We start from the raw sequence: 16,303 nt of genomic DNA, 5'->3' as shown, positions 1-16,303 counted from the left end.
ATAGGGAATCAAGAAGTGCAGAGGGTTAGCAAGGAGGGAGTAAGGATGAAGAATGGAAAGACTGTTGGCCTAGATGATATACCTGTAGAAGCATGGAGGTGTTTAGGTGAGATGGCAGTTGGGTTTTTACCTGGATTGTTTTACACAATCTTGGACAGTGAAAGAAAATGCCTGAGGAGTGTAAAAGAAGCCTACTGGTAGTGATTTTCAAGAATAAGGGTGATGTGCAGACCTGTAGTAACTACAGAGGGGTGAAGGTGATCAGCCACAGCATGAAGTTCAGTAGGTCAGTAGGACTAAGATAGAATACATGTTCATGAATGAGAGGGAGGACAGCAGAAGGGTGAAGATGCAGGGAGTTGAGTTGGTGGAAGAGTTTAAATACATGGGATCAACAGTTCAGAATAATGGGGAGTGTGGAGGAGAGGTTTAGAGAGTGCAGGCAGGGTGGAGTGGGTGAAGAAGAGTGGCAGGAGTGATTTGTGACAGATGGGTATCAACAAGGGTGAAGGGGAAGGTAACAAGATAGTAGTGAGACCAGTTATGTTATCTGTGTTGGAGATGGTGGCACCGACGAAAAGACAGGACGCAGAGCTGACATGCAGACATATGCAGACATACGCAGACATGTGCAGATATACGCAGACATATGCAGACATACTGTATGCAGACATATGCAGACATGTGCAGATATACGCAGACATCTGAAACGGCAGCAATAGTATTTATTGTTAGTTTAAGTAATCGCTGGTTTTACCATTGAAGTCCAAACGTTTGCACTTACCATGATCTGGCAGTTGTCTGTTAACGAATACAAGAATTCGGCTATTAAATGATAATCAAATTGCAACTTGGGGGGTGGTTACACTACTGTGCCCTGAACCCAAAATTTGGTGTTACACCCCTGGGTACAGCTGTGATGTATTGGTCATTCAAATGTATTATGAATGAAATGCTTTAAGACATAATAAGGTATATTTACATGCTGCTTATGAATGTATTATGCAGGTGCAATGAATATTCCATTAAAGCCTGATGAATACATTATGAATTCATGCAAAGTGTCATCATTTATGTTAATCAATGTCCAAAGACAAATAATAATAGTAGCTATAGAATGTAAACATAGAAAAAAATAATATCTCACCTTGTTAATTTCTGGTTTCCTAAAAGGTAATAAGGTATTTTAAACTGTCACAGTAGTTCAAATAACCTTGAATTATGATTACAATGTAAATGTTTATAAGCCTTCAAACATAGTTAATCAATGAAAACAATTCAAATTATTTTTAAATACATTGCTTGTATTTGTATACCAAATACTAAACATAAGAACATAAGAAATTTACAAACGAGAGGAGGCCATTCAGCCAATCAAGCTTATTTGGGGAGAACTTAACTAATAGCTCAGAGTTGTTAAAATCTTACCTAACTCTGATTTAAAGGAACCCAGGCTTTTAGCTTGCACTACACTAGCAGGAAGACTATTCCATACTCTAACTACACGCTGAGTAAAGAAGTGCTTCCTCAGTTCATTTTAAAATGTTCTCCCATTAATTTACACTTATGGCCACGAGTTCTAATATTTAAACTGATTTTGAAATAGCCATTTGGCTGAACAGTATCCAGACCTGTTAGAATCTTATATACCTGGATCATGTCCCCTCTTAGTCTCCTTTGCTCGAGGCTAAACAGATTCAGCTCAGCTAAAACATGAACATGACCAATCATTCGCATTACATCGTTCACACTGCGCTGTCCCAAACCTCCCCTTCAGCCCATTTACCCGCTCAAACAGCTTCCTATAGAAAATGTAATTCTGTAAGTTTGAATGTGCCTCGTGTACGCAGGCAGGGATACTCACTGTGTCTCCTGTACAGGAAGACCGCAGCGGCTCCCAGCAGGATTGCAGCCACAGCACAAGGTACCCCCACTGTTCCTGCTTTATTCCAGTGTGTATCTGGGTAGGAAGACAGAACACAGGGTCATGCAGACTAGAAACCTCACACTGTCCATGGTACGGGAATCCTGAACTGGACCACCCTTTGTGGAGTTTCCCTTCTATCAGTTAGGGCTCCAGTCCATAGCAAATATTCCACAGGGCCACAGAATGCTGGGGGGTTCGTAAAGGGCTTGATTGATTTCCAAAAATAAGCTATTTATTTTCAATTTTTAAAGACCCTCACACTCATGCATTCAGAATCAGAATCAGAATCGCGTTTATTGGCCAAGTATGTGAGCGAACACATACAAGGAATTTGATTCCGGTTGATGGTGTCTCTCAAGCACAACAGTATAAAAATAACAACAATATGTAAAGTCACAATTGAAAACGCATTCTGTTCACATCTGAAAAAACGAACCTGTTTAAACTTATGAAATTGCTCATTGACCCATTGCCCCACCACCACTCTGGTCATTTTACTGGTCTGTGAAATTTATGTACAGCATAAACCAGTCATGAACCTCAAAAGGTGGGGAACCCCTAATTCAAATACTTAGGGTGCTAATTAAGGGATATATTCTTCTAATATAAAGGTGTTCCGATGTCTTATAACCTTATGGATATTTGAGTGCAGATGTGGGCAATCTTAACACTAAAGGGCGAGTATACATGGAGTTTTTGTGGTAACTTTTAGGTTAGCTGTTCAAACCCTTCAGCCAATCAGTCCTCTAATTACTGTAGTAATCTAATTTGGCAGCTGCAATGAAAACCCACATACATAATGGTCCTTTCTGAATGATTGGTCACCCCTGTTCTAATAAATATTTGCAAGGACCTTTATGGTAGTTGCACAAACCACACACCTTTTTCGTTATAAATAAAAATAGAAAATAAATACCTTGAAAAAAATCTACTGCCCCCATGCCCTGGTGCAGCAGGCCCCCTGTTTCGGCTCTTACCCTCAGCAGCACCTCTCGGCCGCGCCCTGGTTCTCTCTGCTCTGCCTGGCTGACTGGGATTCCCTGTTCTACTGGCTGCCTTTCCTTCACCTGGCCTAAAAGAAGCTCCATCATCTGTGTTTATATGTCAAGGCGTCATTATCTGGGTGCAATTATTGCCCTCACCAGTGTCCCTATCATACTTATGGTTCTAAATTGTACCTGTTTTAGCCAGATTAGTGTTTGCTGTAAATCTGGTATTTGTCATTTACCACATATGAGAACCCAATTCCAACACTATAAGTCAAAAGACAATTACATACTTTATGCCAAACTGCCAGATTATTCCTACTGATGTAGGATGTTTGCCCCCTTTGCAGACCAGATGGGTTCCATTCTCCTGAAAACAGGGTAATTTGTCTTTTCCCTTTGCACACGGCCATGTACAAAAACGTACGTGAACCTGAACCTGCTTTTCCAAATCCACACCCCATATTTCACCATATCTCAGCCTGCTAATTTGAAGGGACAAAGTTGACAACTGAGGGAATTTGATACGCCACCGATTTTTAGAGGCAGAGCTTTATTTATTCACAGATCAGGAAAAGAAATGCAATATTAGATTCATTAATATCAGTTACCTGACACAGGATCCACCGTGGAGTTCTCTGTCACGTATAAAGACTGCTGAGGTTAAGCTAAACAAACTAGTCAGACCTTAACATAAGAAATTCTACATGATTGAAAAACCTGACATTCAACTTATGTGTTGTACTCAGTGGAGAATGTGTTCACACAGTACAGTAAAAGAGCTAACAACATGTTTATATTTTTAAAAACATTTTAACTTAACCTCATCAAATATACACTGCTCCGAAAAAATCAAAGGAACACTTTGAAAATGCATCAGATTTCAATGGGAAAAAATCATTTCAGAGCCCTGACTGAGCTCTTCTTGGGGATGGGGACCACCATGGAGTGCTTCCATAACTGGGGAACCATGCAGCTCTCTACTGATCTTTGAAACAGGAACTGAAACACCCCCCCCAGCTGCTCAGAGCAATGACATATAACACAGCCACTAATATTGTCTGGGCCAGGTGCTCTGTTCTCCTTGGTGTTTTTGAGGACTTTCACAACTGCCTCGATGGTGAAGGTAAGATCTGTTCTAATAGGGAGGAGGTGGCCACTCTGAGGCAGGAGGTATTGTCTGTATCAAACCTGGAGAAGAAGGAATTGAGGTCGTTGGGGAGGGATGCTGGATGCTGCCTGCTACCTGGATCGTCCTGTTGGTGGTGGGGGCAGTGTTCACGGGGGCCATATTTTAAATTCCTTGCCAGGCTGAGCGGAGGCATCCTTGACCAAATTTTTCCTCCACCTTGTTCTTGTATGACAGCTTGGCATTTTTATGGCTCTTTTGACCTCTTTGTTAACCTGCTTCTTCTCAAGATTTATGCCGGTAAGGAATATTCTCTTTTTTTATTGAGAATTTCTTTAAGTTGTTTAGTTATCCAATGTTTATTGTTGGAATAGATTATTACCTCCTTAGTGGGAATGATGCTGTCTACACAGAAGGTGATGTAAGAAGATACCGCGTCCTAGTACTAGTTCATTGATGTTACAGGAGGAGGAGAGGAGGCCGTCCCAATCTGTGGATTCAAAACAACCTTGCAAGGTTGTAGTGCTGTCGAGGGTCCATTGCTTGATGTTTTTTACAACCTTCTCTGCTCTCCTTATGACAGGGGTGTAGGCTGGAGCTAGCAGGATAGTGTGGTGATCAGCAGTGCCAACTGGAGGAGCAAAGGCTTTATATACATCAGGTACAGATCCATAGCATTTATCCAAAGTCTTCCCCTGACAGGTGGAGCAGGTAATGTACTGCTGAAAACCATTTAGAGACTTTTCAGGTGAGCAGTGATTAAAGTCTCCAAAGATGAATTTGGGGGAGTCAGGGGATATGAGTTCCAGCCTGTCGATTATTTTCTTGATGTGTTCTGTGGCTGTGGTTGCATTTGCCTTAAGTTGAATATAAAGCAGAATGAAAAAGAGTTGAGGGAATTCAGTGAGGTCAGGTGAGTATGGGGGCATTGTCGTGCAGCAGGAGGAGCCCCCGACCCACTGCACCAGCGTAGGGTATGACAGTGGGTCCAAGGATTTCATTCCGATACCTAATGGCAGTCAAGGTGCCATTGTCTTGCCTGTAGGGGTCTGTGCGTCCCTCCATGGATATGCCTCTCTAGATCATCATTGACCCACCACCAAACCGGTCATGCCAATCAAGCTCCACAGTGCCAAGCAGTAAGCACAGGGCCCACTAGAGGAATGTCAGGCCTTCAGGCCACCCTCATGAAGTCTGTTTCTGATTGTTTGGTCAGAGACATTCACACCATTGGCCTGCTGGAGGTCATTTTGTAGGGTTCTGGCAGTGCTCATCCTGCTTCTCCTTACACAAAGGACATTCCAATCCTGTTGATGGGTTAAGGACCTTCTGCAGCCCTGTCCATCTCTCATAGGGTAACTGCCTGTCTCCTGAAATCTCCTCCATGCCCTTGAGACTGTGCTGGGGTAGATACTGTAGCAAACCTTCTGGCAATGGCACGTATTGATGCGGCATCCTGGAGGAGTTGGACTCCCTGCACAACCTCTGTATGGTCCAGGTATTGCCTCATGCTACCAGTAGTGATACTGAACGTAGCCAAATGCAAAACTAGTAAAAAAATGTTCAGAAAATATGGGAAAATGTCAGTAGCCTCCATTTGTTAAAACATTCCTGTTTTGGGGGTCGTCTCATTATTGCCCCTCTAGTGCACCTGCTGTTAATTTCATTAACACCAAAGCAGCTGAAACTGATTGCCAACCCCCTCTGCTACTTAACTGACCTGATCAATATCCATTCATCCATCTATCCATCCATCCATCCATTTTCTGAAACCACTGAATCCCAACTGGAGTCACAGGGGGGACTGGAACCTATCCTGGGAACGATGGGCACAGACAGGAACAAACCCTGGGCAGGCGCCAACACACTGCAGGGTCAGATCAATATCCCAGAAGTTTAATTGGCTTGATGCTATACCCTAATTAAAAAGTGCTCCTTTAATTGTTTTGAGCAGTGTTTTTACTTCCCTTATCACATTCTTGGTATTGTTTTTAAAGGTTAGAAATATAAATGAAAAATGGTTAAAGCTGGATAACGGCCCAAAAAAATCAGGTTCATCAATGGAAATTACAACGCAATTAATGATGCTCTGACCAAGATCTTTTTGAAGGATATGGTCTGAAAAATCTGAACATGTTTTGTTAAACTTACAAATACCAGGCACTCATTTATGATAAGGAAATTAATGTTGTTTTACCTGATGTGACCACTGGGTGAACTGTAGAGCTAAGCGTGACCCCTAAAGACCATGATAGAGCAAAACCAGGCATATGCACTTAATCATTAACTTTCAGCATTGGATACATGTTTCTTAATTCTTATAGTTACATCATCCATTTGTTCATGACTCAAAACAGGATTCTGAAACAGCAGCTATAAATGAAAATATGTGTCACACCAAAATAACATGAAGCGTAAAGCATAATGTTATACATATAGAGTTCATGGGACACTTAACTCTGATGTCACCATAAAGTATAGGCTGAACTTTGAATATATGAATTATGTATGTAGTACTTTGAATAAAATATTTAAAATGCTATTTTAAAACTAAAACAGCTTAAAAAAGTTCAGTTCCTCAATTGTCTGAAGGCTGAATACCAGCTGAAATGAACTTACCCAACAATGTAACTATAGAGACGTTGCTGTGTTGTGATGGAGCTTCATGTCCATCTGTCAGCACAGAGTACAGACACTGAACTTCAATCTCAGTATCTGCACTGTGATTCCCAGTCTGACGGAGATCATCCCAGGAATAGGAGAGCAGACATTCTAAGGAAGTCAGATTAATCAACTTTCCCCCTATCAGGAAATGGCACCCGGAGATGGACGGAGGCACCAAACAGTGCAGCTCTGCTGTGTCTCCCTTCCTGATGACATTTGGCTTTATTTTCAGCTGGGGGGCTTTCAGCACACCTACAGGTTGTACGAATGTTAAATATTAAAGATCAGTTTATGATCTCATATAATGTAACAATCATGTAGAATGATTGGAAACTTACCTAAGACCTTCACTTCCTTCATCTCACTTCGCTCTGAATGCTGATCACCGACACTGTAGGCGCAGCTTAGCCTTACAATAGTGATCCACGCCATGTCTGTATTTCCATGGTGAAGCTCCTCTGCAGTCACATGGAACTGACACAGTCCTGACTTGCCTGATTCATTCTTCATGGGGACATGCTGTCCATCTCGATACAGTGAACACTGTACTGCCTTCTCAGGGATGTCACAGGTAACTTCGACATTCCCATTTTCAGACAGCGAAGTTTTACTCACGTCTATTCCTGGTTTTGCTAATCCATCTGTATTTTAAAATTATACATGTATTAATATGGAATGTGTTATATTTTGCTTTAAAATCAAGCAGTGACTGCATAATTTTCTGTGAAAACTATTTGCTAAATATCTGCTACAAGTACACACTAATAACAAATCTGAGTGCTGAGAGATTAGGTGCTGAACGGTAACATATATATAAGTAGAGTGTCCATCTCAGCCTTGATAGCCAGAATAAAAAGTTTAATTCTGCAAATTTCCTGCAGTACCTCCTTTGTACACTGATTGTTGAGTCTGCTGATTTTAATGCAGGTCTCTCAGTTATACTTAACAGAACAGAGATACATTAGTCACCCCCATGGGAGATTCTCTCTTTGCTCATCCCATCTTACTCTCCATGAGACACACATACAGTGTGGGGGGTCACAGTGCAGGGTTGCCCAGTGCTCAACACCCTGGTTTATGGGGGGTTTGGGGTCTGGTTCAAAGGCTCGACTCTGGCACTACGCTACCAGGCACAGGATTCGCAAACGCAGAGACACACATGGCCTGGTTATATAAACATTATAAAATGCATCATTAAACAATCATAAAAACATCAGAATTCTTTCTCAGGTTTAGTAAATGTGTCCCTTTAACTGAATAATAGAAGTCTAATTAGTTACCTGTTTTATGCTGGAAGTCAAACATAACATCAAAATTGAATTGTAATTTAAAAAATGCAAAGACCAATAACCAAGCTTGTGGTTACACTCACCATCATCACTTCTGTACCCAACAAACCCTGAAAATTAAATGTAAACATGAAGTGAAGAGCTGATGGCAAACATCACAATCTGTGCAATATGCAAAGGGAACAAACTACTGGAAAAGGAATTCAGCAATTCTGTCCAGAATATCCACTTCCGGCAGTGACAGACCCTGAGCTCCAGTGAATCGTCTGCAAGGAAAATGCAGCTACTTACATCCAGTGAGAAGGAAAATCTGTGTAAAGCGACAGAAGGCAGGCAGCAGCATTTTGACAGCAATCAGCCAAACGTGAAAGTGGAGGAGTAAAAGTTAAAATGTAAACTGAGCATTTGGTAATGAGGAAGTCAGCTGTCACACTCTGTCTTTGTCCCTCCTGTTTCCTCCTGTCATGCATGTTCATCATTTGTCTTACTTCCTGTTCCTGCCCTGATGTGATTCACCCCAGCTGCGTCTTGTTTGCGCCTTTATGAGTCCCTGTATAAATTGTTTCTTGTCATTAAGGAGAATCCCGTCGTGATGTAGACGGTTTGGAAAATGGATGGATGGATGGATGGATATATATATATATAGCACGTGTGCCCTGCCATGGGCTGGCCCCCCATCCTGGGTTGTTCCCTTCCTCGTGCCCATTGCCTCCGGGATAGGCTCTGGACCCCCCTTGACCCAGTAGGATACGCGGCTTGAAAAATGGATGGATGAATGGATATAAATATAGATATTGTACATATATTACACTATAGAATAATATTGACCATGGAGTTTACAGAACAATGAAATAGCATAGATGTATGGAGTTATGCATTAGGGGGAAAACAGTGAAGGGCTGATGTGTCACTCCATCACTGTCACTCTCTCAAATCCTGGATATTGTTCTGGTTCAGACACCGAATACTGTAGCTTGAGGGAAGAAGCTTCTCCTCATTCTCTCTGTGTTGACCTTTAGGAAACGAAATCACTCCTCTGACTTCTTCAGGGAGAGCAGTCCATTGTTGGGGTGGCTGGGGTCTTCCATGATCTTCTTGGCTTTGGTTTGGCACTGTTTGGTGTAGACAGACTGCAGGTCAGGGAGCTCAGTATTAATGATGCACGTGGCTGATCGCACCACTCTCTGAAGAGCGCGTCTGTCCTGCATCGTGCTGTTGCCAAACCAGGTGGAGATGTTTCCTGTCAGGAAACTTGCAATGGTGCAGGAGTAGAAATTCCTTAGCACCTTCTGAGGTTGGCGAAAATCTCTGAGGCGCCTCAGATGCAGCAGATGCTGATGGGCCTTCTTAGTCAGGGAGCTGGCATGGGCGAGACCATGACAAGTCCTGTGTGATAAGAACATAAGAACTATACAAACGAGAGGAGGCCATTCGGCCCATCAAGCTCGCTTGGGGAGAACTAAACTAATAGCTCAGAGTCGTTAAAATCTTATCTAGCTCTGATTTAAAGGAACCCAAGGATTCAGCTTGCACTACATTATCAGGAAGGCTATTCCATACTCTGACTACACGCTGTGTAAAGAAGTGCTTCCTTAAATCCAGCTTGAAATGTTCTCCCGCTAATTTCCACCTATGGCCACGAGTTCGTGTATTTAAACTAATGCTAAAGTAACTATTTGGTTGAACAGCATCCAAACCTGTTAGAATCTTATATACCTGGATCATGTCCCCCCTCAGTCTCCTTTGCTTGAGACTGAACAGATTTAGCTCAAGTAACCGTTCCTCGTATGACATTCCTCTAAGACCAGGAATCATTTTTGTGGCCCTACGCTGCACCTTTTCTAAGGCCACAATGTCCTTTTTAAGATATGGTGACCAAACCTGCACACAATATTCTAGGTGAGGTCTCACCAAGGAATTGTATAATCTTAGCATTACCTCCCTTGACTTAAACTCCACACACCTGGAGATATACCCCAACATCCTATTGGCCTTTTTTATTGCTTCCCCACACTGGCGAGAATGGGACATGGAAGCATCAACATACACACCAAGGTCTTTCTCATGATCAGCTACCTTTATTTCAGTGACACCCATGAAATACCTGTACTTTATATTTCTGCTCCCTAGATGGATTACCTTACATTTATCGACGTTAAATTTCATCTGCCAGGTATCGGCCCAGTCACTAATTAAATCAAGATCCCGCTGTAGCTGCTGAGCCACTAATTCAGTATCTGCTACACCACCCACCTTGGTGTCATCTGCAAATTTCACCAGTTTACTGTATATATTGGTATCCATATCATTTATGTAAATTAGGAACAATAGTGGTCCTAAAATCGAACCCTGCGGTACCCCACTATGAACGCAAGCCCACTGTGACATTGTACCTCTTATAACTACTCGCTATTTCCTATCTGTTAACCAGTTATCAATCCAGGTCGCTACGGTACCTAAAATACCTGTCGCTTTGAGTTTAAGTAGGAGCCTCTTGTGGGGTGGTGATGTGGATGCCCAGGTACTGGAAACTGTCCAAAAAAATATTACATAGGTCACAGTTTCAGAATTGCCTCATAGACTTATTTCAATACTACCCCTTCATAAATTAATCCAAAATAGCAGCTATTCAGAGTTACAGGAATGAGCCATGCATGAGAACTGACAATGTTTAAACATATCTGAGCCCTAGCGCCCTGGAGCTTTCTTATTATTTATGCTCTGAAGATGAACCTCATGCATCCACCGCCTTCTGCAGAGCGACCTGGCTCTCTGTTTCCTGTCTGCACAAGATCTTGCAAAATGCCACAATACACGCCTGATGTCGCCGGAGTTCCTCAGTCTTATTTTGTTGACTTCCTCTTTTGACAATTTTTTTGATATTGTGAATTTGCTGTGTTTTTTTAAAGTATAATCACTTAAATCTTAAATCTATTCAGTATATATATATATATATATATGCTAAATAGTGGAGTGTGGCTCACAACACCCCTTATGATGAGATGTCTTGGACACTCGGGTGAAGAGAGCGGCGGAGCTGTTAACTGATCACAACCTGGTAGTGGGTTGGCTCTGCTTGTGGAGGCAGAAGCCCACCAGGCCTGGCAGGCCCAAGTGTATAGTGAGGGTCTGCTGGGAATGTCTGCCGAAATCCCCTGTGAGGAGGAGCTTCAACTCCCACCTCCGGCGAAGCTTCTCCCATGTCCCGGGGGAGGCGGGGGACATTGAGTCCGAATGGGCCTGTTGTGGAGGCCGTAAGGTGGTCGGTGCCAGTTGTGGTGGCAATCCCCAAACGCACTGGTGGACACCAGTGGTGAGGGATGCTGTCAAGTTCAAGAAGGAGTCCTATTGGGCCTTTTTGGCCTGTGGGATTCCAGAGGCGGCTGACAGGTATTGGCAGGTCAAGTGGAATGCAGCTTCGGCGGTTGCTGAGGCAAAAACTCGGGTATGGGAGGAGTTTGGCGAGGCCATGGAAAGCGATTTCCGGACGGCTTCGAGGAGATTCTGGTCCACCATCCAGCATCTCAGGGTGGGAAAGCGGTGCAACATCAACACTGTTTATGGTGGGCAATGGCCACTGCTGACCTCAACTTGGGACGTTTTGGGTCGGTGGGGGAATACTTTGAAGACCTCCTCAATCCCACCAACATGCCTTTTAATGAGGAAGCAGAGTCTGGGGATTTGGGGGTGGACTCCCCTATCTCTGGGGCAGAAGTCGCTGAGGTGGTTAAAAAGCTCCTCGGTGGCCGGGCCCCGGGGGTGGATGAGATCCGCCCGGAGTTCCTTTAGGCTCTGGATGCTGTAGGGCTGTCCTGGTTGACACGCATCTGCAGCATTGCATGGACATTGGGGGCAGTACCTGGCAGACTGGGGTGGTGGTCCCCCTCTTTAAGAAGGAGGACTGGAGGGTATGCTCTAACTATAGGGGGATAACACTCATCAGCCTCCCTGGTAAGGTCTATTCAGGTGTTCTGTAGAGGATTGTCCACCGGATTGTCGAACCTCGGATTCAGGAGCAGCAGTGTGGTTTTCACCCTGGCCGTGGAACAGTGGACCAGCTCTATAATCTCCGCAGGGTTTTGGAGGGTTCATGGAAGTTTGCCCAACTAGTCTACATGTGTTTTGTGGACTTGGAGAAGGCATTCGACTGTGTCCCTTGGGGAATGCTGTGGGGGGTGCTCCGAGAGTAAGGGGTGCCGGGCTTCCTTATAAGGGGTGTTCGGACCTTGTATGACTGGTGTCAGAGCTTGGTCCGCATGGGTGGCAATATGTCAGACTCGTTTTCGGCGAGGGTTGGACTCCGTCAGGGCTGCCCTTTGTCACCAATTCTGTTCATAGTTTTTATGGACAGAATTTCTAGGCACAGCCAGGTCGTTGAGGGTGTCCGGTTTGGTGACCTCAGGATTAGGTCTCTGCTTTTTGCAGATGATGTGGTTCTGTTGGCTTCATTAGACTGTGACCTTCAGCTCTCACTGGGACAGTTCGCAGCCAAGTGTGTCCAAGCCCAGCTGGGATGAGAATCAGCATCTCCAAATCTGAGACCATGGTCCTCAGCCGGAAAAGGGTAGAATGCTCTCTAAGTGGAAGAGTTTAAGTATCTCCGGGTCTTGTTCAAGAGTGAGGGATGGATGGAATGGGAGATCGACAATCGGTGCGGCATCAGCAGTGATGCAGGTGCTGTATCGGTCTGACATGGTGAAGAAGGTGCTGAGCCAAAAGGCAAAGCTCTCAATTTATCAGTCAATCTACGTTCCTACCCTCACCTATAGTCATGAGCTATGGGTAGTGACCGAAAGAACGAGATCGCAAGTACAAGCGGCCAAAATGAGTTTTCTCCGCAGGGTGGCTGGGCTCTCCCTTAAAGATAGGGTGAGGAGCTTGGTCATTCGGGAGGGAGTAGAGCTGCTGCTCTTCCGCATTGAGAGGAGCCAGATGAGGTGGCACAGGCATCAGATTAGGATGCCTCCTGGACGCCTCCCTGGTGAGGTGTTCTGGGCATGTCCCACTGGGAGAAGGCCCCGGGAAAGACCCGGGGGAAGGACTGTCTTTTGGCTGGCCTGGGAACGCCTCTGGATTCCCCCGAAGGAACGAGTCTCGGTTTCCCTGCTGAGACTGCTTCCCTGCGAGGATAAGCGTAGGATAATGGATGGATGGATAGTGAAGTTTCCACAAAAATACCCCCATAATGTGTTAAATGCATGAGTTGCCAAGCTTAAGTTCTGATGATTTTTGAAATATTTAAATGAAAGTAAACATTCGATTCAATATTTTGTCAACTGTGTTGCAGACAAAAGCTGTATCATAGAAGTAGATAGTAGATATTAGATATTTTTATTGCCATTTGCACAGGTACATGTCAGTACAAGTACATTGGAATTCTTGTGCGTATCTCCCAGAGACAGTAGAGAAGAGACAGTTTTTAAACATAAAATAACATAATATAAAAATTTAAATAATAAAAAAAAGAAAAGACTTGAATGAAATACTACACATTTGAGGAACATATGCTTGAAAGTTCTTGAGTCTCTTCACCTGGGGTTTTGTCTATCTGGGGTGTTGTTTATCTGATTTGAAAACCTGAAGTTTGAACTTGATAAAAGATTTTCTGAGGGCTGATATCATCAAGGATAAATATTTTTTTCAAAATTTTTTAAATTTAGAGTTAAACAAAGTCCTTATGTAAGACATCCCTCTCTAGAAATGCCCCCCATCATTTTTATTGCAGTTTAGCCAACATTTAAAAGCTTTATTTAAGGTGCATTTCTCTTAGCACAATCTCCCAATGACATTGAGCTCTACAGTATGTGCCCGTGTCTCCTGATGACACTGAACCCCAAACAAAAAATTCCCAGAATAACCCAAGAATCAAAAACCTAGGATTGATTTTTGATTCTGGTTTTAATTTCAAAGCTTATGTGCAGGCAGAAGCGTATCCACATGGTGGCCGGGGGCGGCAGCAACCCCCTTGGGACCTGATCGGCCCCCACAGCGCACCTCCCCCCATTGGCTTTTTGTAATTGGCTTTTGTTTGTAATATCTATCTTCGATTTATATGCGCTGGTTTTTCCCCTGAATGGGCTGTCCATGCAGTGAGCACCTGGGCCAGCTGCAGCCAGCAGACATAAAACTCAAGCTTGAAGCAAAAACTGTGAAACAAAAGTACAGGCAAATAATACTAAGTATACCAGCCAAGCCAGATAGCGCATCACAGGTAATGCTAGCAGATAATGCAATAAAACAGACCTGTTTGAATAGTATTGTGCATCCATCCATCCATCCATTTTCCAAACCGCTTATCCTACTGGGTCGCGGGGGGTCCGGAGCCTATCCCGGAAGCAATGGGCACGAGGCAGGGAACAACCCAGGATGGGGGGCCAGCCCATCGCAGGGCACACTCACACACCATTCACTCAACCATGCACACCTATGGGCAATTTAGCGACTCCAATTAGCCTCAGCATGTTTTTGGACTGTGGGGGGAAACCGGAGTACCCGGAGGAAACCCCACGACGACATGGGGAGAACATGCAAACTCCACACACATGTGACCCAGGCGGAGACACCCAGAGGTGTGAGGCAACAGTGCTAACCACTGCACCACCATGCCGCCCCTTAGTATTGTGCATATATGTGTTAAATAGTCATCAAGAACTGTTAACATGCTCTATATTTTTTAACATCAACAAAGAGCTGGTGTATTGTTTGATACAGTCTATGATAAATTTTTAAGCGAATGCAACCATCTGAAGTTTTACTTTATACATTTGAGTAACTGTGATATACTGCACTATATAAATGTTAGTCACTAGTGCTCTACCGAAGAATGCAGTAATGCAGTTACAGTCAATTCACAATTCTGCTGCACGATTGCTGATTAAGACCAAAGGGGGAGCACACATTACGGATGTTTTGAAATCCTCTCAGAAACGCTCCTGGCTTATGACCCAGGAAGGCGCCTCAGCTACTCTCTCTTAGCTGCCCCTCAAAGCAGAACAGAAGCATCTGGTGATGATGATGCTACTTTAGCTGTCCTCCTCCAGGCCGCTGGAAAAGCATTCCTGAGGAATGGAGAGGTGCTGAATATACTGACACCTTCAGACATAACCTAAAATCCATCTATTTAGGCTGCCTTTATGAAATACTTTACATTCTTATGGTTTCAGTTTCTATACCTATTTAATTCTTATTTGATTATTTTATTATTATATTAGTTGTTTGGGACACTTGCTTAATTCAGTAAAAATACTGCAATGTATTAATTTTATGACAAAAACCATGAATTTATTTATTCACTTGTTTACAAAAAATAAATATTTGTCTCAACATTCAAATTCTACAAGAGCTGTTCTGAGAGAAAAGGTTAATTAACAAGCAGCTTCACTGGGTACTTTTTAATTAGTGACACCTTTGCAGTAACAAAACGCCAAACATTTGTGTTTAGTATCCCTTTGGGAGCCAGTGATTACAACTGCAAATAACAGCAAAATGGCAAAAACAGAAGGTGAAAAAACATGATGCTTAATAAAAAGTAAATGTTTGTGTGAAAGATGTGCAGATATGTCAAACATTGCTTGGCTTTTGTTATGAAAGCAGCAAATTTTTTTAAAAACATTTTTACAGAATTCAGCAAGTGTCCCAAGACTATCTGTGAGCACTGTACTGTATATGTGTAGGGGTGTATTAGGAAATACAATATTAATGAACAAAGTAGCACAAATCTGGAGTGTCTGTGACACTGGCTTCAGTCGTCATCTTCCACTGCCCGGACTGTGAGCTCAAAGTCGTTCTCGGTGCTCAGAGCATGGAGCTGCTCTGGCTGAGTCCCTCTCAGCTGGGAAGCTGCATTCTCTTAGGAAAACACACAGAGATCTGATATATTAAACAGGCTGGACAGGGTGCTAATCTACAGCAGTATACATGCACAGTATGTAAATATATAGGACTATTATTCCTGTACTATTTTACGAATAGTAGCAGTGTTAATGGTAAAGATAATAGAAATACAAGGTATTGTTAACAAAGTCCTTTAAGGGTGGTGACCCTACAGCAGTGTCCATACAGCAGTGTCCCTACAGCAGTGTCCATACAGCAGTGTTCATACAGCAAAGTGCATACAGCAGTGTCCATACAGCAGTGTCCATACAGCAGAGTGTATACAGCAGTGTCCCTACAGCAGTGTCCCTACAGCAGAGTGCATACAGCAGAGCATATACAGCAGTGTCCCTACAGCAGTGTCCATACAACAGTGTCCTTACAGCAGTGTCCCTACAGCAGAGTGCATACAGCAGTGTCCATACAGCAGAGCGTA

General features: G+C 43.4%; 1 protein-coding gene across 14 annotated transcripts in view; it reads right to left on the bottom strand.

The window, feature by feature from the left end:
* Nucleotides 1–16,303, bottom strand: part of LOC125748971 (uncharacterized) — a 34,570-nt gene that overhangs the window by 13,133 nt on the left and 5,134 nt on the right. Inside the window, exons 1-10 of one of the 14 annotated variants that reach the window (XM_049025759.1) lie at nucleotides 8,287–8,440; nucleotides 8,079–8,105; nucleotides 7,045–7,347; nucleotides 6,662–6,958; nucleotides 6,240–6,281; nucleotides 3,525–3,551; nucleotides 2,905–3,018; nucleotides 1,865–1,960; nucleotides 1,148–1,166; nucleotides 785–801 (exon numbers count right to left, since the gene is read on the bottom strand). In XM_049025759.1, the coding sequence (XP_048881716.1) occupies nucleotides 785–801; nucleotides 1,148–1,166; nucleotides 1,865–1,960; nucleotides 2,905–3,018; nucleotides 3,525–3,551; nucleotides 6,240–6,281; nucleotides 6,662–6,958; nucleotides 7,045–7,347; nucleotides 8,079–8,105; nucleotides 8,287–8,338 (994 nt within the window). In that variant the 5' untranslated portion in view covers nucleotides 8,339–8,440. Of the gene's footprint in view, nucleotides 1–784; nucleotides 802–1,147; nucleotides 1,167–1,864; nucleotides 1,961–2,904; nucleotides 3,019–3,524; nucleotides 3,552–6,239; nucleotides 6,282–6,661; nucleotides 6,959–7,044; nucleotides 7,348–8,078; nucleotides 8,106–8,286; nucleotides 8,441–16,303 lie in introns of those variants that run through there. The other 13 variants (XM_049025761.1, XM_049025760.1, XM_049025758.1 and 10 more) reach the window with 13 other exon arrangements.

The sequence above is a fragment of the Brienomyrus brachyistius genome, chromosome 9 (genome assembly GCF_023856365.1).
Source record: "Brienomyrus brachyistius isolate T26 chromosome 9, BBRACH_0.4, whole genome shotgun sequence".
NCBI lineage: Eukaryota > Metazoa > Chordata > Actinopteri > Osteoglossiformes > Mormyridae > Brienomyrus > Brienomyrus brachyistius.
This window is presented reverse-complemented; position numbering and strand designations above follow the sequence as displayed.